The sequence below is a fragment of the Leguminivora glycinivorella genome, chromosome 2 (genome assembly GCF_023078275.1).
Source record: "Leguminivora glycinivorella isolate SPB_JAAS2020 chromosome 2, LegGlyc_1.1, whole genome shotgun sequence".
In the NCBI taxonomy this organism is placed as follows: Eukaryota; Metazoa; Arthropoda; class Insecta; order Lepidoptera; family Tortricidae; genus Leguminivora; species Leguminivora glycinivorella.
Genome location: NC_062972.1, coordinates 3,090,542 through 3,113,526, shown reverse-complemented (window position 1 = coordinate 3,113,526; position 22,985 = coordinate 3,090,542). Strand labels below are relative to the sequence as shown.

Sequence of the window (22,985 nt, the reverse complement as noted above, 5' to 3'; positions counted from 1 at the left end):
GTATCTACTCGTAATATATTCCCTACTACAGTTCAATTAGATCAAACTGAATTAAGCAATTATGTACCTATTTTATGTTCAAATATGCATATTTTTAGTCCTAATTTATCTCATATTTTTTTTCAAAAGTTTAAATGGACAATGACTTAAGATTGAAAGTTAAACTTAAGCAGGGCGGCTCACTCCGCAATTCTATCGCCGCGCTCATGCCGCTCTAAGTACAGTCAGCTGCAGAGAAAAGGAGACCCCCTGCCATACAAATTTGTGTGCAAGGGGATCTACTTTTCTCTGCAGGTGACTGTACATGCCGGGGGCCGCGGCCCATTTATTGGTGACGACCTTCGCGCGGCGCAATAGAATTCAATGTCGGCTGCTCGCGTGCGGTCCGTTTGTTAATGTAGGTAAGAATTTAGAATGGCGGCATTTTGTGAATATCAAAGGAGTGACCCTTCTGTACTTGTACCAAAATAAATTATGTGGTCTAAGTTGACTGAGACCGGCGCGTGCGGTGGATTTTTCTTACAATTACACTCATGCGAAAATGAGTAGGTACTCTCGATCTGTTGCGGACGTCCTAAGAAACTACTTCATACGAGTTATAAGATCCGTTGTAAACTTTATACTGGGGACGCTATTGCTATGTCTTGTATGGGAACCCTGCATTTTATGATTAAGCACTGAGACTTGGCACAGTTGTTCATTGGGTGGCCCTGAGTAGATAAAGATCGGGAGGCATCGAGAGCCCCCCTTAATTTAGGAGGGAGGAGGGGGGAAGGCTGGCGCCTCCGCGCTTCCTTTGAAACCATATTTCTCTAAAACTATACAAAATAGGGCATGCGATATATCATTTTCGGATAAATGAAGAACGAAGAATTCATTTTTGGAACAAAAAAAATTTATTTTAGAACAAAAGTACAAAATAAAATGGGAAAATTTAAAAACGAGATTTTTTTTTATACATATTATTGCACACTTTATGAAAACTGTAATGGTTTTTTTTAAATAAAAAATATTATTTAATAGCTACATTTATCTAGTTTTAGAAAATGTATAATTTGTTATAGAAATATATTATAGGACGAGTGATAAAAAATAATTAACATCGCCCGATAGGGTGATTTGAATGCTCATTTCAATAATGATTTCAGGTATAATCACTATTTTTAACACACGAAAGCCGTAATCATTGTAGTTTATGGCTATTTTAGTGATTAATGTACTTAAAATTTAAAAAAATACAAAAAATTTTAAAAATATTAAAAATGTGATAATTTTTTTTAACATTATCCTATTTTGTTCTTTTTACACAATATATATCTAAAAGCAATAAATATCAATAAAAAGTCACATTTATACAAGCATTTTATAAAAATATATAGTTTGTTATATAAATATATTACGAAACGCGAGATAAAAAATAATGAAAGTGACGTGGCAGGGCGATCGTGATGTACGGTACGGGTCAGCTTGTATGATTCGATGAGGTGAGGTAAAGGCACTCAAAGCTCTCAAAAAGTGTAGTTATTTAGAGTACTTCAAATTAAACAACATACTCCTATATAGTCTGAATTTAACTATTGATATCACATGAAATGATCGATTGATATGATAGGTCAGATATATTATACATCTGATCCTAATACATCTTGTGAAATAGTAGATATCTATATGATTTGCATAATTTATGGATAATTCTTACTTGACATATTTATTATTCCAGATCTGCGTCCTGTACTTTGGTTAACGAGTGCCGAAAATAGTTATTAACCAAAAAAGACCGCCAAATTAACAGCATTTCACCGACAAAAGCTGCCTTACACCATTTTTGTAAGGGTTATAGGTATATCAAGGTGTCCATGTATGGTATCAACTAAACCCAATTCAAAATTTGCCATTATTTGCTACTTGTGGCTGGACGAAAGTCTGTAACAATTGGGATTTGGGAGCCTACTTGCCCGCAACGTTGCCTGTTGCTGCAGAAACATGCCTCGAAATTGTCGAATGCAGGTGTAAAAAACAGTGCCGCGTAAGGTGCAACCGTAAAAAAAAACTTTTTAAATTAAATGTTGGAGCGGAGCTGATGTGCTTATGCTGTGGGTGTTGTGATATATACATAATTAAATTCAGACTATTCATGTTGTTTTATTTGAATAACTCAAAATAGCTACACTTTTTGAGAGCCTTGAGTACTAGCCCCGATACACATGTTTTCGTCTAGTCAGACCATTTTTTGAGGTTCTCCTTTGTACAAAAGCAAAGTCTTAGTTCAAAAATCATTAATGTTTAATGCTAATACGAATGTAGTTTATTTTTTATGGCACTATTGCGCAATAACTAACTATCATTGATACTGAAAGGAAGAATTTGACGATTTTTATTTTATCTTTTATGGATGGGTAAAACCGATTTAAGGGGGCCCAAAGGAAGTAAGTAACTAAGTTCTGCTAGTAAACTAAAAAATCTTCAAGCCTATGCATGCAGAACTGCTTTAGGAGAGGAGAACGTGATTAAGACAATTTTTCTTTTACATTATAAGTCACATGCAATTTTATTTTACAATCAAAATAAACTATATCATAGGACTTTTACAATTTTCTGTACTGGGTCGTGATATACCTACATGTGTAAACGTTATTAGAATAAGTATATTTCTGTATTACTAGACGAACTCTACTGCACAGCGGGTAGTACCTTTACCTCACCTCATCGAATAATGCAAACTGACCCGTACATTAAAATTTTCATTTTCATTATTTTTTATCTCGCGTTTCGTAATATATTTATATAACAAACTATATATTTTTATAAACTGCATAAATGTGGCTTTTTATGGATATTTATTGCTTTTAGATATATATTGTGTAGAAAGAACAAAATAGGATAATGTTAAAAAAAAATATCACATTTTTAATATTTTTTTTAATTTTTGTATTTTTTTTAATTTTAAGTACATTAATCACTAAAATAGCCATAAACTACAATGATTACGGCTTTCGTGTGTTAAAAATAGTGATTATACCTGAAATCATTGACAAAACTTATTGAAATGAGCATTCAAATCACCCTATCGGGCGATGTAAATTATTTTTTATCACTCGTCCTATAATATATTTCTATAACAAATTATACATTTTATAAAACTAGATAAATCATAAAATGCAGGGTGTTGTGCAATAGCGTCCCAGCTATTATTTGACCAACATCTCTTGCTGTTTAGTGCCCAGCTCTAGCCGCAAAACGAAATTTTATTTAATCACATACCACATAGATCATTTCCGAGAATTTAATTATCTATTTACGCTAATATTTATTTTATTTGTAAATGAATGGCGGACGCCGCGCGGGCTACTGCGTCTATTCGCGGCCCCGCCTCGAGGTTATTTAAACACGCAGTGACGTATACCACGTCAGTACTACCAACCTAACCAGTATAGCTTCTCCTTGATCCGTGCCCTTCGATAAAGAACCTCGTCTTTATTGACAAGCGTGCGTAAAAATAACCCATCGACAAGATATTGGTTTTATGGGCGCCGAATCAAAAGCGCGGGAAAATTTATTGCGCTCTATGCCGATTATTAGGTGTGATGATTTGTTTTTAAGGAGTTGGATTGGTGATTCAAAAATAGCTGCTTAAACTGAACATTATCAATATTTTACTGGTTTTATAACTGCTAACATGGTTTGAATTTGACTGAGTTTTAATTCAACTCATGTGGTATTGCATGGGCGATGGTAATTGCTTATAGGTAATCAGGTTATTCGACTGTTCGTTTGCCTCCATAAATAGAGAAACATATTTCCTACACTTAGTGAGAATATTTTATTTTCATGATATGCGATATTTTTTTCTTTCCTAAATTTGTCGTCATGTTTTTTTTTTTAAATTTACTTAATGCTAACATTTTGAAACTTTTGCAATCATTAATTAATTCATACACTTATGGTTCATTCTTATAAAGCCGTCGAGTTAAAAATATTTATTACTTAGTCTCTTCACTTACTAATAATAATGAGTTGTTAGACATTTATCAACTACAAGCACTAATAATCGCGCCAACTCATTATAAAAACTATACATCATCTCTTTGTCGGTTGAACCATCGCTTGCCCCATAAAGAACCCTTTAGTCTATGTCCAGAGCCGTCAAGTTTAAGCAGGCGCAACCAGCGTGCATTCTGCAAGGTTCAAGTAGCCCGTTACACCGGGCGGCGCTGCGCGCGCAGCTATCGATCGCGGGAGATGTCTCTCAGCCGGGAACAACACGTTGTCTATGGAATGATACTTTGATGTTTTTTCATGATTTTTTGTAATAAGGGCTGGGTATTTGCAATAATTAATTGCCTTGGTATGCTAGTAGAAGTCATTGCTTTGCCTATTGCTTTCCGATTACACCCTAAACTCTTAAAGGATTCAGTGAGGTCCACTTTGGGTAACCTACAATTTTGAATTGGCGTAGTCAATAGTTTACATAACAGTTATTTGTACACATATATGATATATATGTATATGAATTATTTTAGAAAACTCCAAGTTTAATTCAGTTTGCAACACTAACAATGGTAATAACATCAAATATATGACAAAGATAGATACTCGTAGATAGATAGAATACTCTTTATTGGCACACCTCAGCAAAAGATACAGTGGAGACAAAACAAATGATTATAAATAGAGGCAGACAACAGGCGGTCTTATCGCTAAAGAGCGATCTCTACCAGACAACCTGTGGGTAGCGGAAATAAAAAACATAATCAAAAAGAGTAGGTGCTTCGAAATAAAAAATCATAATTATTCTAATTTCCAACACACAAATTGAATAAACATACACACATAGAGAATATAAATAGACTTAAATAAACATACTTAAATAGTAATATACAACAAAGCTACATTTTTAACTTTTAATTTAGCACGGTTAGCTCCTCGTTTAAGAACTTTTATAGGTAGGTACTTACTCTTATGGTAGATGTCGCTACGTGTCCATTGACCTAAGTGGTGGAAAATTTCGCTGGCTTGGTTGAAGTCTTGGTGGCTCAGTTGGTAGAGCGCTGATCTTGAGACCGTGAGTTCAAGTCTCACCTAAGACAGACATTTTCCACTTTTAAATATATTCTAAGACTAATAGTTGCATTTCCTCGCTGAATCGCAATACTTATACGTTGAGCGAGGAAGCTGCCAGCTCTTTTGTCCCCCGTAGTCTCAGTCAGCCGCTTCGCCAAGTCCCTGTATAAAATCTGGGCGCCCGGACCCCACGGACCGAGGGTCGAGGGTCTCGACGCCAAAAGCAACAAAGTTGTAATTGGCGTCGAGACCTCCGTATTTACGTCTTTTATTCGTCTCTGCAGCCTCTGCAGCCGCGCCCGCTTTCTTTGTGGTACCGTGAAGATGAGACGGGGCCAGTGTGTCCACACAGGTTGCATCCCACACCAGCACTCGTCCCATCCTCCACGGTATCAGCGACATTCCGTATAAGTATTGCGATTCAGCGAGGAAATGCTGCCAGCATCTTGGGCACTATGCCTCAGGGGCCCTCTTTAGACTTAGATTTTTAGTTTTATTATTATTCTTTTTTATTGCCCAGTTTATAATATTTATTGTACCAAATTTTTATTTAAGTGTTATAGTTGCATGAATTTCACACGTTTCTGCTAATCAAAAGTTAAAAAACGCATTTCTTGATTTAGATCAGCGGGCCGATTTTTGAGTCTCACGCGTTTGAATTCAGAAAATTGTCACTGAAAGTAATAAGCAAGTCACCGTTATCAAACCGGTATTTTAGTGACAAAAGCGCGTATGCGAGATTCAAAAATCACCCTCCAGATCAGAATCATATATATTATAAAACAAATTGAATAACTTCAAACTCGAATCGATCATATTTATTTATTTATTTAAACTTTATTGCACAAATTATCAATAAAAAGTACAAATGGCGGACTTAACGCCTTAAGGCATTCTCTACCAGTCAACCATTGGGCAAAACAGAGATAGTTAGTTTGGTGCACTATATTATAGAGCCAGTATGAGATTGTAATGATTAAATACAAGTCGATACCTACTATTAATATTATCATGGAAAGGTTCATAAAATATCACTCAAACTTTTTAAGTACGACATGTTTATACTCGTCGAGTGTAATACGACAGTAAAACCAGTAGGTTGAGTTGAGCAAGTTGACGTCGTCATAGTAAACACATTGTTAAGGTACGCCCACTCTGCGTGGGCAGTGGGCACGCGGCTCTGAGTACGTAACCAAGTACAAACGCTCACGATAATGTCTCGTAGTTATCTATCTCTATCGCTCTTGCGTATTGGCGCGACAGAGACAGACTGCGTTTCGATCGACGTCTAGCGCCAACGATTGTCATTCGGCTAGGCCGGTACGGCCTCCATTTGCTAACTTGATACTGTGGAGGTCTTGGTGTAAACAGAGTGATTTGGCAACGTGCGTGACGTAGGGGTGCTAATTATCACAAATACACGTCATCTTATCGACATGTCCAACCACAGTGTCCAACAGTAATATCGGCGGCGGCCGCTGCAACTAATTAGAAATCATACAATTCTATATGGAAGATATTTGCTTCTTCTTTTCTTATGCGCACTGCCAAGGAGTGGAATTCCTTGCCGGCGGCTATATTTCCGAGCTCATATAACCCGGCAACTTACAAATCAAAAGTGAACAGGCATCTTCTGGGCGAGCTCACTCCATCGTAGGCCACGTCTTTGCCTTTGGCTAGTCTGTGGTCAAGAGTAAGTCCATTTATAATTATTAAAAAAAAAAATCTCACAAAATGAGGAAAGTACTAGTCGTGCACGTAGCGAGGCCCTGTAACACAGAAGAAAAAAGCGGCTAACTTGAAAAACGTAAGCGCGAGCGTGAATGGTCAAAATCAATAAAGTTGTAAGCGACGGGCTCAGTGTCAGCCTCCTTGGACTGAGCACTATTGAGGTTCGTGTGCAACTCGCGCACTGGCCGTGTGATGTGCAATGGGCGTCGCCGCGTTTATAGCGCGTCTTTTGTTTTAAAAAGTGAAAATTTTCTCGAGCTTTAAACTGCTACGCAGCGCTTTGTATTGATACAATTGTTTAGCTTTCGTTGTAAAGTAGTTGTTTTAATTTTTAAAATAATAATAAAAATAATATAGTGTGATGTGCCTAACGTCTGTGTGTTGTAAATAAACTGTATAAGGTACAGCGGGTACAATTTCGATTGGGGGACAATTGCAGCTGATCCATTTTTTCATGTTTTAGGTACAATGTTTGCATTATTAAATAGAGTGTCCACTGGTTATACATGGCACGCATGTTCAGTGGATTCATGTTGAACTCAATAGTGTAATAATGGAAAAAATGGCTGTTACAATTTCCCCCAGTACTTTATAGTACTTTCGTGTATATATTTTTCATCACCCGCGGCCCGATCTGCTACATAAGTAATAGTAAAACATTTTAAATACAAGGCCTATGTAACCACTTCACCCAGATTGTATAGGGTCACTCATACATCCCATTTGAGAATTATACATTCCTGATCAGAAATGAAACTCATACCCGGACATACCTAAACATTATAGAATCATTTTGTACCACAGCACACGATCAATGAGTTATTGAATCTAATTTTTCCACAAACATTACCGGATAGAATCGATCAAGTTCACGGAAATGCTAAATCTGATTTCAATCGCGTTACACGAGTGTATTTTGATATATATAAATTGTGACGCAACATTCAAACGGCCGAATATGACTGCGATTGTTAAACATAGTAAGGACCTACTTCTTTTTATGAACATATACATATAACATGCACGCTGGTGCAAATGTTAACTACGGATTAGTTAATACTTTTGTCACAGAACTTATTCTTATGCCTGTTAAGATCTATTCTTACGGGTAGATGTTTGCTATAACGCCACCCTAAGGCGGTTGAGAAACGAGGGAAGGCATGGATAAATTCGCACACATCCAGCAGGCCTCCGTGGCGCAGTTGGAAGCGCGATGGCCCCGGCAAGGCCAAAGGTCGCAGGTTCGAGTCCTACCGGAGGTGTAAATTTTTCCATTTTTCCTTTAATTTAAAAATATCTATTCTTATGTGTTCGGAAAGTTTCTGCCGGCCTAACCGAAATGACACGCGTTGATGCTAAGGTAGACGCCGATCGAAACGCAGTGCTATGTCGCGCCAATACGGGAGAGCGATGAAGATAGCTACTTAACCAAGGAGTGGAATGCCCTGCCTGTGTTTCTGGTCTCTTTAAAGCAAGAGTAAATAGGTATCTCATAGGTGAGCGTGCTCCACCGTAGACCGCATCATCACTTACCATCAGGTGTGATAGTGGTCAAACGTCTACCTATTCATACTAAAAAAAAAGCTTAGCTACGATAACAAAAAAAATTATTGAATTGAATTGAATTGATAACGATATTATCGTAAGCGTTTGTGCATTTGGGTCTGAACAAATTATATCTACTGTAGGGCCAATTCTGATGTTGAGAAAAACATTGAATTAAAAAAACAGTTAACTAAAAATCTCTCAAAATCTTTTGAGTTTGCCCACAAAGCTAAAAGACGTCGTGTCAGAAAGCATCGCCGGTGCAACTTAGCTGATTAAATGTCCTTATCCTTAAGCTACGTTTTGACCAGATACGTGCGAGAATGTGTGGGTGAGGGATGTGAGTGTTCTAAATCAATACAATCATTTCATTCATCATCAAGATAGCTCTCGCTACGCATCCTCGCATTGGGTGGAAAAGAGTCTTTACGGTTCTTTCTCGGTCCTAATCAATACCAAAGGTACAGCGGGTCAATTTCGACTGGGGAACAAATGGAACTGATCCATTTTTTTCCAAGATTTATAATGTTTGCATGATTAATTAGAGTGTCCACTGGTTATATATGGCACGCGTGTTCAGTGGATACATGTGAAACTCAACAGTGTAATAATGAAAAAAAATATTAGTTACATATTAATATATTTTCCCTTCACTAGCTCGGAAACACGTGTTTTGTCCTTTAATACCAGCGGGTAAAAACGCATTTTATCCACTAGTGGGTAAAGTAATTTAACCTTGAATAAAGTCAAATTAACTGCTTTAAAATTGATAAAAGTGTGTGAATCTAGTAATAAAGACGATTTACCACCTGTGGAACTACTGGAAGCAGTGATAAACGCATTTTTTTGCGTTGTAGTTTCCTCGCTATAGTGAGGGGAAAAGTTTTGTGTTACACTCGGGTGCAAATGTATTTTACTTCTCGTGTGTTAAAAAACTCGCAAGTTCAGGATTCTATTCTCGAACCACTCGCTACGCTCGTGGTTCAACTATAGAATCCTTTCACTTGCTCGTTTTTCAATTCCACACTCGGCGTTAAAATACAACTTTGCCCCCATGTATAACAAATAACTATTGTAGTGTGTGATGTATGTATTAATGTTTTCTGTTTTTTGTTACAGTGTGCAACTTTATAGTGCACGAGCGTTGCGTGGGGCAAGTGGTGACGCCATGCTGCGGGGTAGCGCCGAGCCTTATCAAAGTAAGTTTTATCCAAACTGCAAAAACATCTACTTAGTTCGATATCGTTGTTGATAATGTGATGGTATACCACTAAAAGTGGGCATAAGTGTTCACTCTTGATCTCCAAACAATAATAATAAAAACAAAAATAATAATATAAATGAATTATAAGTCATAAGTTATTTATTGGTAAAGCCGATTTACACGTTATAATATAAAACATAATTATGAATTATTATGTTATGAATAGTGTATTAGGAAGCTCCAACCTACCGTTGAGATATGCTCCGGGCGCGTAGAAAGTTGCCGATTATTGAAACTCCGTAGTTTATCTCTTTATAGTTTTTATCGCTAATTACATATTAGTGTGACAAAGAAACACTATGATGGTCTTTCGCATATAGTCCAAAGGGAACGAAATGCAGATCAAGTAACGTCAAAGTGCAACATATCTACGGACCTCTCGAAAATAGTTAAATAACATACATTGCTACAAAGTGCTACGCCGTAGCAATGTATGTTATTGCTAGCTTGCTACGAGCGTAGCGTTTGCCAAGAAATGTGACACCCATGTTCTTTGTTTATTTGATAATTTTAATAATTACTTGCGTATAGTTATTTGTATTCTAGTAAGGATAATGAATATGGGCAGTTTATATTTATAATACCGTATGTTTTTTAATTGACGAGTATAAATATTTAAATAATAATTACAGTGAATATAAACTTTCAGTTTATAAAGTTTCAGTTTATATTCACTTTTTAATGCGAAAAGAATCGCCTTCGTATTGTTACGGAAACGTACGAACGTGTGATGCTATTTCTGTCAGTCTCAGTACAAGATGTACTGACATTGATTGAACTACCATGACAAATACGAACGTTTACGGAGAAATACGAAGGAAATCCTTTTCGCACTACAGCTGTACGTATACAGAGTGGGGCCTGTAACAAAGGCGAAGAATTGAACTGTAGGCTATTCTCCTTATACTGATCAACATTTGTTCAGTGACTTTTAAAAATTATGAAGTCTTTAAATTTTTAATTTTTCATACAAAATAAATATTAGCTTCAATGTACGCCATTATTGTTGTCATTAACGTTGTCTGTCACACTTTAGACTTAACAGAATTCGCAATACATTACCTCTTAGAAAAAACATTCAAGGGTGATAAAAATCAAAATACAAGTTATTTTTAAAAGTCGCCGAACAAATGTTGATCAGTATAAGGAGAATAGCCTAGAGTTCAATTCTTCGCCTTTGTTACAGGCCCCACTCTGTATAACCCTCCTAAGGCAGGATTGGTCATAGTAAAGTGAAACATGTTTTTTTAACTTTCAAATCGAATTATTTATGGAGAGAACAGCGATTTTTAGAAGAATAAGCGCCTTGGGAACAGCAATAGGATCATTTTCAGTTTTCAATTAGATTGTTTAGCTAAAGTTTAACGTATGCTGTTTGTTTCAGAACCCAGTGGCCCACTGTTGGTCAGAGCCGGCCCACCACAAGCGGAAGTTCTGCACGGTCTGCCGGAAGCGGCTCGATGAACTGCCGGCTTTACATTGTATGAGTAAGTATACGCTTTGTATTGTATGAGTTAGTACTAAACTGTTCGCATGCGACTGCACGAAACGCACGCTGCGAGGAAGCACGCTTGACGCTGACGCCGACACTGTAGGTACATGGGTTTTAAACATGTATGAAGATCGATGTAAAAGTATCGAGTTGAATCTACATCCCAAAACACCGGCGTTGGTGTGCCGTCATTTATATCCACCATAAAGTATTTCTCAAAATAAGGACTGTATCGTTAAGTATAAGGACAAAACAAACCTCGTCTAAATGTTGACATGTGCATAATTTTGTATTATTATGTTCCGAGAGTATGATCTGAAGGTATTGGTAAGCACTATTTGATATAAGAAGGTCTGATATTTTTTTTATTTTAGGGACTTTATGGTACTTTCATTAAGGTCTAGCAAATAAATTTCGGACAACCCCTATCTGGCTTAATTTGAGAATATTTCAATGACTCTTTGTACGATTTCAACAAACAAAGGTTAATATGCTGCCAAAATATATTCTTTAAGAGTCCTCTTCATGGTTTTCCAATTGGGTACTTGTAGAATAAATGCGGTGAATTTATATAAATTAATAAAACGCAATTTTGAGCAACGTTCCGGATTGCCGTAAATTTTTGATGCGAGCAGGATGAGAGAAACAGATAAAAAAATTAGCCATAGGCCAAAGTCTAATTGACATTCATTGTGTTTGAACAGTGCCTAAACCAGATCAATATAAACAGTGTATGATAGTCAAATTCAACATCAAAGTCGGAGTTAGAGTAAGCACCATGCCACATTCTCTAAATGGCCGCCATACACAGATCCTGAACTTTATTTTTTTAAAATAACAGTGGCTAGACTATGTCCAGATATTCTGCTTTGTGGATCATGTGTCGTTGAGGTTCGCACCGTACAATTTTTTTTCGCAATCGTATCGTCTTTTACGCACTTTGTGAATTTTCTAGTAGCATTTGTCCGGAATCGTAATTGGTACTCGGGAGGATTAAGTCAATACTGTCTAAACCATATGCTTTACGTCGAGCTTCTAGGACAAAATGTGTACCTTATTATGTGCCTTATTAAGCCCATGTCTTGTTATAAGAAAAAAATCTAATAGCAAATAAATACGGCTACTCAAAGTTGTCTGCATACTTAACGATACAGTCTTTATGAGAAACTAGTTTTTCCACGGCTTCGCTCGCGTTAGAAAGAGACATAAAGTAGCCTATGTCACTCTCCATCTCTTCCACTATCTCCACTTAAAAAATCACGACAATGCGTTGCTCCGTTTTGCCGTGAAAGACGGACAAACAAACAGACACACACACTTTCCCATTTATAATATTAGTATGTATTACCGATCCGTTTCCTATTTAGAAATTATTTAAAAACTTACTTAATTATCTGCCGGCCTAGCCAAGGCCACAAACTCTACGACAACGAAGCGCTTCGTGTGTCTCTATCACTCTTCCATATTAGCGCGTCAATGACAGTTGCGTATTGATCGCTACGAAGCGTAAACGATCGTCAACTTGTTTAGGCATCCTGAACTTAAATATTAACTTCAGACTCATATCTCTTAACTATTTACTTATTAATTAATTTAATTATTTTCTTTTGTTTATGTAGTTGACATAGAGAGCTGTACGCAGCAACGTCGGGGTTATATGTATACTTATGTTTTGTTTTTGCACTAGCCTATGCTAAATTAAAATAATTCTATTGACAATAGTTTAATTTTGAAATAGTTAATAAATAGTTATTTCACATTTCGCTAAAAAGATTGTTTACTGTAAATTCATAGAGTTCAAGCAGGCAAGTATGGTCGCGCGATAAATGATAAAACGTCAGGCTGTCCCTATCGCACTATTAGCTAGTCAAGTGCAAATTACGTATCGAAATAATCGTCTCATAAATATCTTATTACACCGGACTAAGATGCTATAGGACATATTTTTGAGTAAGATGTGTACACCCATATTTTTACACTTGACTGCGCTAAGCGCGATAGGGACGGCCCGATATTTTATCGTTTATCGCGCGACCACGACTGCCTTACATAAACACGATATAAGCTTAATTAAACAAGTGCCAAGCTCTTATTCTTTAATCTATTGACTGTCATCAACATCAACTTTTCGCTAGTAATACGTAGACACTACATTACGATGGAGTTTGCTACGTAATGGTAAAATATTCCGTTTGTATTTATGCTAGTATCTGGTAGGTACCAATGCTACAACCCAAGTTTTCTCGTAGCATTTGCTCCAATAGGCTAGTTTCCTATACTTAAAATATTTTACGCTGTGCACGATATAAAACATCATAATTAGAAGAAAAATATGGACAGTAGTTATTTTTAAACATAATTTCTATTTAATAAATCAAAGAGAAAGATATAAAGTAAACTGAATTGATCGTGACGTCACTCCTCAGTATTTCATAGTAATCCCATATTAGCAAATCGTCTTGACAGTTCATAAAAAGAAGCTGTCCGTCTACTAGTCAAATAGTAGGAAACTAGCCTATTTTATTTTATTTTCACTGTCTCTCAATTCTAATACAAGCTAAGATATCCAATCCTATTCCAGTATGCGAGTACTATGTCCACGGAGAATGCGTGGACTTCGCAGCGGCCGACTGCAAGGAGAACGCGACGTACTGCGCAGGGTCCGAGCCGCGGCCCGCCCACCACTGGCGCGAGGGCAACCTGCCGGCCAACTCGAAATGCGCGGCTTGCCGGCGCGCCTGCTGCTCGGCCGAGTGCCTGACCGGGTACCGGTGCGAGTGGTGCGGGAGCACGGTGAGTCACCTCCGAACGAGACAGCCAGCTCGCCGAAGAAGTGCCAACTAACACTTTCACTAAAACTTGAACAGTCCGAATACTCCGGAAAGTACGTGCTTCCTGTTAGGTATTAGTAACGAACATATATTTCATGACTATTTGTCACTTTCACTGATAATTATTAATTACATGACCATCAATCATCCTCTGTATAGTATTCAGCTCACAACAAGTCTTCAAATATGTCTTCTAAACCCTACAGTGCCACGCGGGATGTCGATCGCTGATACCGGAGGAATGCAACTTCGGGATGCTACAACCGATCTTCCTTCCTCCTTCGGCGGTCTCCATCCCCCGCACAGAGGTCCCCATGGAGGCCATCATCGGCGTCCACGTGCGCCCGCCGCCCTCGCAGCGGGACTTCGGCTGCCGTAAGTAGACCAGCCAGGTGGCCTAGTCCGCCCACCGCCGCTGCTAAACATGTGCCTCGCCATTCGCAGGCTTGGTAGCCGCTTGTAGACAGTCAGCTATCGCTCGCGACCACGATCAGATGTTGGTGTTTCAATTAGCTATTCCCCAATAGCCCGGTCTTTATAATCTGGTGGAAAAACGGACGCCGCGTCGCTTGGATTTTACACAACTAGAAATCGTATAAGTATTTTGAGGAGCGCGTGCGTTTTTCTATCCATCTTTTAACATCCATCAAGACTCATAAGCGTTCTTTGATACTAACTAATCAAAGACATCTCACTGTTCCCTCGCCCAGTGTAAGTCCATCCCTCCGATTGAGCCTGGATGTGATCGTGGTTGTTGTTCATCAAACATTGGCTATTAGAGAGTGAGTGGGGTAGGGTAGTTGCGAATACCGCGGCACATGTGGAGAGAGGTAAAAGTGGTGGAGTGTGAGCGGTGTCTTTGGGCAGCGCGGGAGCGAGGCTGGGGACCGGCGCGGCTGGTGGTGCTGGCGCGGCGCCTGCTGCCGGCCGCCTGCAGCCCGCACGGAGGCGCTTCGCCGCCCTACTCGAGAGGTACGCCGCATCATCATCGCTTGCACTGCCTCCTACATCGCTCTATCCGACTCTACGGCTTCTTTCCGAGGCCGAGCCTCGCTTGTCTGCGCGGAGTGTAGAGGCGGATAGTCCCTCTCGGAAGGATTCACCAGCTCGCGAAAATCACGACATTGCGCTTCATACGTAGACCATAGAAAGACCTTATCACTGATATTGGTGGTATTGTTCAAAGCATATATCTCTTCAGCGGACTTCGTTGACTTTGTAGCAATATCTTGCAGCTTAGTAGACATAAAGGAAACAGTGCAAACAATATCAAGGAAGCTGGTCAATTGAGGTCTACATTCGTAACTCAGTCATGATACTTACTTTGGGTTATCGTTTCCTCAAATTCAACTACGCTGCTACAAAATTGCTACAAAAATTACAATATGTGTCCGAAACTCCGAACTTAATATCTGTATGAAAGTAAACTTGTCAAAGAAAACATTACAAATGCAAAGCAACATACATACTATACTTCAAAATGAAAGCTTCCTTGTATTTAACTCCAACCTATATTGATAAGGTCTAACAGAAGCAATAAAATTGTCCATGCTTACTAGGACGCAGTGTGGGCTACGGAAAGGACGTGATCATCAAAATACGACAAAATACAGATGACTCCAATAATCAGGCCATTTTGAAGCTCACGATTCCATCCCATTGGGTTCGCATGTTAGATTTCAGGTACGAGCATTATAACAATATTTATACTCAATTATTACAGTTTATACTCATTAAATGCAGATTTCTGCGAGAACATTGATGTTTCAATTCATGCTCTAAATAATGGTCGCATAAAAAATGTATGTAGGTACTATCAGCTGCAAAAGTGCATGGTGAATTTATCAATGAATTCATTCGTACTTTCTCCGTGCACTTTTGCAGCTGATAGTACTTTGAACTGAATAACTATTGAATTTTATTTCATGTAATAATCTATATTTTCTAATAAACCAACCAAAAAAGAAGTTATTGTATTTGAATTATACCTATTATTAGGTATGACGTTCAGTGAAAACAACCTACTGAATGAATTTGTTGTTTTGCTCATACCAGTAACCTACAGCTTTTGCTATGTGCTTCATTGATTTATCATTTATCCCCATCACTGTCCATCACTATACAACTTCAAACTCAAAAGATCTATAACGAGGCTGCTCCCGATGTCCCCTCTATCTCTGCGCATGCCTAAACTCTGCCTTATTTTGAGGTTAGGTGAATGGCGAACATTGTAACAAGATTCCTATAAATACTGTTATATTTTAACAAGATAAACATATTTATATGTGGAAATAATAATAATCTTAGTTAATAAACTTAGATATAATAGTTTTTTTAATGAAATATTGGTAGAACATCATAAGGTAATACGTGACGAGGCAACCGCGCATGCGTGTCTTCTGTCAACCGGCCATTGTAAAACGAATCGAGAGAAGTCAATAAACACACCTCCCTAAAATTGAGAGGTTGTGGACTAGAATAATTATGATGCAATCGATTATGTATAATATAATAATCGAGTGAAGGATTTCTGTTTGAGCTATGACTTGCTGATTGATACTCTTAGATTAGATTCACGAAAATAATACCTATGTGATACATTCACAAAGGAGGTATTATTTTTAAGGGATGTATAATTTGAATAAGACATTAATTATGCATATCTAGCCATTCATCTAATCTATAAGATGTAATACAGCTTCATATAAAACGAATAACAACACGCAATCGACATTGGCACTATTACATTTAGGTACTTACTTTTTTATCTAATGATTATTGAGATATCAATTTTGTCCGCTTGACTTTTACATTTTTGGATTTGACTTGATATCGCTGCCTTCAAGTTCTTTTTATCAGCAAAATTTAATGAAACTTGCATTACCTATGTTACGCACGCACACAATATAAAACGGGTCAAAATTAAACAATGTTTTTCAAATTGATGATAAATAGTTAAAAGTTATATAATGTCTTCATCCACGTAGAAGTTGCAAAGGTTCCAACCCCATTTACACTACGTTAAACCCCACTTCAAGGTCTTTTAACAGTTTACATTGCACTGTCTGTCAGTAAGGTGAAATACCCCATAATGGACGGTGATGCCATTATGGACAAAAAAACACAAATCCTTAAAAATAAGTATCTAAAATTAGTTTCTAAAAACTGACGGCTATGTACCATAAACTAGAGTTGTAGAGCTGTTTCGTTTTGAAGTTTCAATTAATTCGGTTATTTCTGAAGGATTTGGCACAAGAAAAATTCATTAGTTAACTGAAAAAAACAAGACGAATTTTAGTAATGTTGCTAAGAGAGTTGAGTTCATGTATAAAATAATAAAAAAATAATACTCGGTGTAAACTTGAATGCGTTTTACTTACTGCATTAAGCATGAGATAAGGTATAAAACATACTAGTTTGTTGCTCCAAAGATATAAAGAAATGGCGTTATTTTGCGAGTGTCCATTACTGGAACCGAAAAACTGCCTACCTCCTATGATGGACAAGGAACAATTTACAAAACCAAAATTTACAAGAAACAATCCTATGTTAAAATACCTCAAACTAATTGTATTTATGGTATATAAAATTGACTCATTGAGTATCAGTTGGCTTTAAAAGTAAAATTTTAAACTTATTTCACTGTCCATAATGGGGAGATCCATTACTGGAGAAAAAACCGTCCATAATTGGAGAAAAAACACCTAGTTTTAATTTGTTAAGTATGAAGAAACTAATAGGAGTATCCATTCTGCAATACGCTTGAAATGTAAAAGAAGGATAGGACATTCAAGATTTAACACGCTTAGCGGTAGAATTTTTACATTTATGAGTGAAATATCAAAAACAGGCGAATATTTTTCTTAAACTGTCCATGATTGGGTCCGTTACCTTAGATACCTACATAACGCGACGGTTTCATATATTTAGAATATTTTAACCGGCTATATTGATCACTTAAAATAGACCTACACTAAGAGCATTAGGCCGTGTAAGCAATGAGCATCGAAGCGCTACCTATTTAGTGTGAGCCCTTATATAGGTCAACCGGCTACACTTGTAGCACCCCAGCGTGGCAAGATTCCCGCTACGAGATGAGAATGATCTAAATATCCATATATACGAGTCTACGCTAAATCGTTCACTATTTATCTTTATTACCATAAGCAAGAGGAAAGTTACTAACCACATATTTAGTAACCACAATACAAAATTGAAATTTTGAGAAAAACCCCGACAGTGGACCGATTTCCATTAAAACATGAGCTGAGAAGATTCCCGACTAATTCAGCTTTCAAACAAAAAAAAACACAAAATCTAAATCGGTTCAGACAGACAGACACGTCAAACTTATAACACCCCGTCGTTTTTGAGTCGGAGGTTATACAGACGCTAAAAGAATAAAAATCCCAAAGATATCAAGTCAAAACCCCATTCAGATTCCACTTCACCCTTCAGACTTTGAATCTTGATTGAAGCCACCTCATTTTCGTTTATTACTATAAAGAAGCCGTCGCCCCAAGGATACTCGAGACGCGGTATTCCATCACCAGGTATGGTGGCGCTGACATATGTAACACCGACATAACATCAACATCTGGTTGGCGTGCTAAGGGTACACAGTATAGTCGATCAAGAACCTTGGGTCATGGAACCATATTTGGATCGAGTTTCGCGCACCGATAACTTTTTGGGGTTGCGGTGTAAACCATGTAGGTTAGAACCACTACATGGCGGTAGCTTTTGGTACATCACACTATGCCTAAATAGAATGAATACTTTTAGGTACTATGTTCAAATTACGTTGTAAATCAAAACAGAATCGTTAATATGGTCCCATGATGCTGGGGTTAGTAAATAGTGTTTTAACGTTATGATCACATTAATTAAAGTAGACCTAAGGTGATCACACTTTTATCGTCTGTCGCCGAAGATTTTTCTAATAATCATTTCAAAAATAACTACTTATGTTTTGATACGATTGACGATAACTGTGCTAACCATGATATACATAATTGGCAAAATTATATCCTTAGCACGCTAGCACTGATCTCGCTTAGTTGATAAAATGATAAGTAACAACATCGCAATTCAAATTTTCTCTATTACTGACTAAAAAAGTGTAAAATATATTAACACTTTGCTGAAACACAAAGCAATAAGTTGAATATTACCGCGCCTTTACGGCTAAATTGGGATTGTCTATAGATATCTTTATAATGTCATTTTATCTACGAAGAAGCGAGGACGCTGGACCGCTATTATGTTTGTTTCCTAGCTGGCTTGGTGTTTACTGGGATAAGTGTTAGAAGGATGCACGGTGTCTTTAACAAATACTTCAACAATTAAATGACACTGTGCATCCAGGAGTAAGTAGTTTAATGTTTAACCAATCTTACATATCAAGTTACATACTAAATGTAAAAAGGATTTTTTTTAGAAACACAACGTTTCAGTAATAAATAATCACATATGGCAAACTACCAATTATTTACGAGACTTATGAAAATAACTTGATATGTGGGAGAAATGGTAATAAAATTGATAACAATTAGATGGATAAATTGTTGTAGTAATCTGCTAAATTAAACCTTAAAAAGATGATATGAAATGGATACATTTAACCTTTTACTGTAAGCTTTTTAAACCCCATTAAAATAGTAACCTAAACCTACTAATATTCATTTAAAGAACAATGCAATTAAATAACAATGATGTGAACCATTGTTATTATTGCAAAATATTTTTTTAAAACATTCTCTATTTCACATCACGATCAACATAATAAATGTGCTAATTGAGATTTATAATGCCAATGCCTTACGATATCACAATAAATTAGTCTTTGATGTTCTATCATTTGGTGTTGCTGATAAAATAGAAAAACTCCATCCACTGGAAAATGACGAAACTTAATTGATCTCATATAATAACTATCTATCTCAATTTACTTAAATTAAATCACTGTCTATTTGTTTTCTGTTGTGAAAAGTCTCGAAAGTATCTATTCGATTTTCAAATCATTCAAAGTAATAAAGTAAATTTTTATAAATTCTCCTTGACAATATGGTCACTTTCGTTAGAATTTTTTTGAAATTAAAAAATAAAGAGGGGTTGGAGCTGATTGATCAAGAATTTTCACAACCAGTATCCATATTGTATTATGCACGGGGTTGTGGGGGGGCGTATGTGAGCGACATGGTGGTTACAGCGCGCAGCGTTAGCGAGGAGTTCTCCTCTGGCTGCGAGGGCCGCTCGGGCTCCGGCGGGGGCTCCACGGGCGCCCCGGCAGACCAGGACCACCGCCCGGATCACAAGCAACATCGGGATCGGACGCCGGATGACAGAGATGAAGGTATGCCCCTCGACATGTTTTTTTTTAAGATTTTTCTATGATTTTTGAAAATATTCGGTAGTGAAAAGGGCATAAGGAATCTTGCTAACGATGACCTATCGTAATCCTTTAGTTCAGTCGACTACTAGTAGTTTTTTTAAAGGCACTAATAAATGACATAACTAGTCATCTATCTCGCAACCCCACTTGCTTACTTTTCCTAAACTCTACGTTTCTCCTTATTTTGATAATTTGCCATTATGCCCACGACAAAAACTAAGTAAGTACTAGTGAAACAGCTAAAAAGTGGGGTTGCTAGAGAGTCCATGAAATTGAAACCGAGGAGGATTTTAACATCTCATGATATTCCATCTAAAGTTATCGACACCCTTTATCTTGCTAAAGGTGCTTAATTCCACATTTCTTAGCTCTTTACAACATTTCATATTGAACAACATTCTCAAATAAAGTAACTAAATCATGCTCCTTCCCCAACAGAGGTAGTAAAGGTATACGACGGCGAAGCCGCGTGGTCTCGCCGGCTGTACCGGCCCGTGGTGGTGGGGCGCAACTGGAACGAGCGGGAGATAGTCTCAGCCGCACTGCGGGCCTTCCACGTGGCAAGGGAGCCCGAGCAGTTCGAACTGACGGATGCGCTGGCTGGGGATGAACCTCCGCTTAAGGACCCAACGCCGCTGGCCCGAGTCACCAGGCTGCCGAACAAACGGCCGGCGCTCTTTTTACGCTTCAAGTGAGTACCCCGAGTCTAGCATGTTTGCACCAGCTGTTAGTGGTACGCACGGATGGTCTGGTCGCACTTTTATTTTCTGTGGTGTCATGCGTCACTTTTACACTTTTTAGACAGACATGGTGACAGACGACAAAGAACCAACCATGTTAACCATACTGAATGATCCGATGAAATCATAGCAAGACCATACTTCATAAAAATTGAGGACATGAAAGACCTTGCCAAAGAAGACTCTTAAATTACATTGGTCCTGAATTACTTGCTTAATTATATCAAGTCCCTACAACTCCCGGATACTGTTTATACTTTCAATGTAGTTAATTTATCCCCTTGTTCCCCAGGGAACCTGAGACGGGTGGCGGCGAGGTCCGCGTGTACCCGGGCCGGATCGCCGGCGCCGGCGAGACGTACGTCACCGTGCCGTGCCGGGGCGAGCACACCGTCGCCGACCTTATGGCCACGGCGCTCGAGCACTTCGGGCTGGATCCGGCGCAGGCCACGCAGGACTACCGCTGCTCCGAGATCCTGCTCGATCGCGGGGGTAAGATCTCCTATCTTACAGATTATGTTCTTAGCAAGCCAGTCTCAGAAGCGTTTTAAAACCCCCCCGCTCACGTTAAAACAGCACATGACTCTGTTCTCTGGTTGCTGAACTTATCTTTAAAATTTTATCTACTTGCGAAAGATACAATTCAATTCAATTCAAATTCAAAATATCTTTATTCATGTAGGCCTAGTTACAAGCTCTTATGAATAGTTCATTACATATATATTATGATCTTAATCTAACCTAATTATCAGAGCAATTTATTGTTGTAAATTATTGTTCATAATAATATTGAGTCTATAATATACAATTTCATATAAAAATAATCGTTAAACAAAAAATATATAATTAGGTATATGTATATATAAAAATACATGTCTAGAATATTTCTAGGAAAAATCCAATGTCCAAAAAAATACAATATTAATTTCATCAACAATAATAATAATAATAAACGTAAAAATAAGAAACCATTTCGAATAACAATTAATCCCACGTTGTTTTATCATTCATGTAGTCTTGTGTTGTATAATAAGCTTTGGAAATGAGTACACGCTTTACATGATTCTTAAATTTATTAATTGACAAGTCAGTAATATGATTCGGAAGTTTATTATAAAATCGAACACAATTACCCATGAATGATTTTTTAATTTTACAGAGCCGTGTGAAGGGCACCGCGAGTTTATGTTTATTTCTAGTATTTATATTATGTACATCACAGTTTTTCTTAAAATTACAAATGTTTTTATGTACATACATAATATTCTCATAAATATATTGACAATGCACTGTCATTATATTAATGTCCTTAAATTTATCTCTAAGTGAGTCTCTATGGTTCATTTTATATATTGCTCGAATAGCCCTCTTCTGCAGAATAAATATGGTATTTATCTCTGAAGCACTGCCCCAAAGTAAAATACCATATGACATAATGCTGTGAAAGTAACTAAAATAAACTAATCGAGCTGTTTTCACGTCTGTTAACTGACGGATCTTGCTCACTGCAAAAGCTGCAGAACTAAGTCTATTCGAGAGGTTAACAATATGGGGACCCCACTGAAGTTTAGAATCTAAAGTTATACCAAGAAAAACTGTACTATCTACCAGTTCTAATTCCTCATCCTTCACAACGACACTTGTTTGCTCATTCCTTACGTTACTATTAGTGACAAACTTAATACATTTAGTCTTTTTTTCATTTAATAATAAATTATTAGCATTGAACCAGTTCACTACTTTAGAGATAGCATTGTTTACATCACTGTGAGCTTGTTGCTGTCGTTTGAGTTTGAAAATAAGTGAGGTGTCGTCTGCAAACAATACTATATCATGGTGGGTCTTTACAAGGAATGGCAAGTCATTTATGTAGATAAGGAACAGGAAAGGCCCCAATATTGATCCCTGTGGTACACCCATAGAGACC

At 37.5% G+C, this 22,985-nt stretch overlaps 1 protein-coding gene across 4 annotated transcripts in view; it reads left to right on the top strand.

Annotated features, from left to right (window-relative positions):
* LOC125237949 (diacylglycerol kinase theta) overlaps positions 1-22,985 on the top strand; it is a 63,017-nt gene that overhangs the window by 28,189 nt on the left and 11,843 nt on the right. For 2 of the 4 annotated variants that reach the window (XM_048145196.1, XM_048145204.1), the window contains exons 2-9: positions 9,457-9,536; positions 10,986-11,088; positions 13,675-13,886; positions 14,131-14,299; positions 14,792-14,896; positions 20,136-20,279; positions 20,757-21,009; positions 21,351-21,550. In XM_048145196.1, the coding sequence (XP_048001153.1) occupies positions 9,457-9,536; positions 10,986-11,088; positions 13,675-13,886; positions 14,131-14,299; positions 14,792-14,896; positions 20,136-20,279; positions 20,757-21,009; positions 21,351-21,550 (1,266 nt within the window). The remainder of the gene's footprint in view (positions 1-9,456; positions 9,537-10,985; positions 11,089-13,674; positions 13,887-14,130; positions 14,300-14,791; positions 14,897-20,135; positions 20,280-20,756; positions 21,010-21,350; positions 21,551-22,985) is intronic. The other 2 variants (XM_048145212.1, XM_048145222.1) reach the window with 1 other exon arrangement.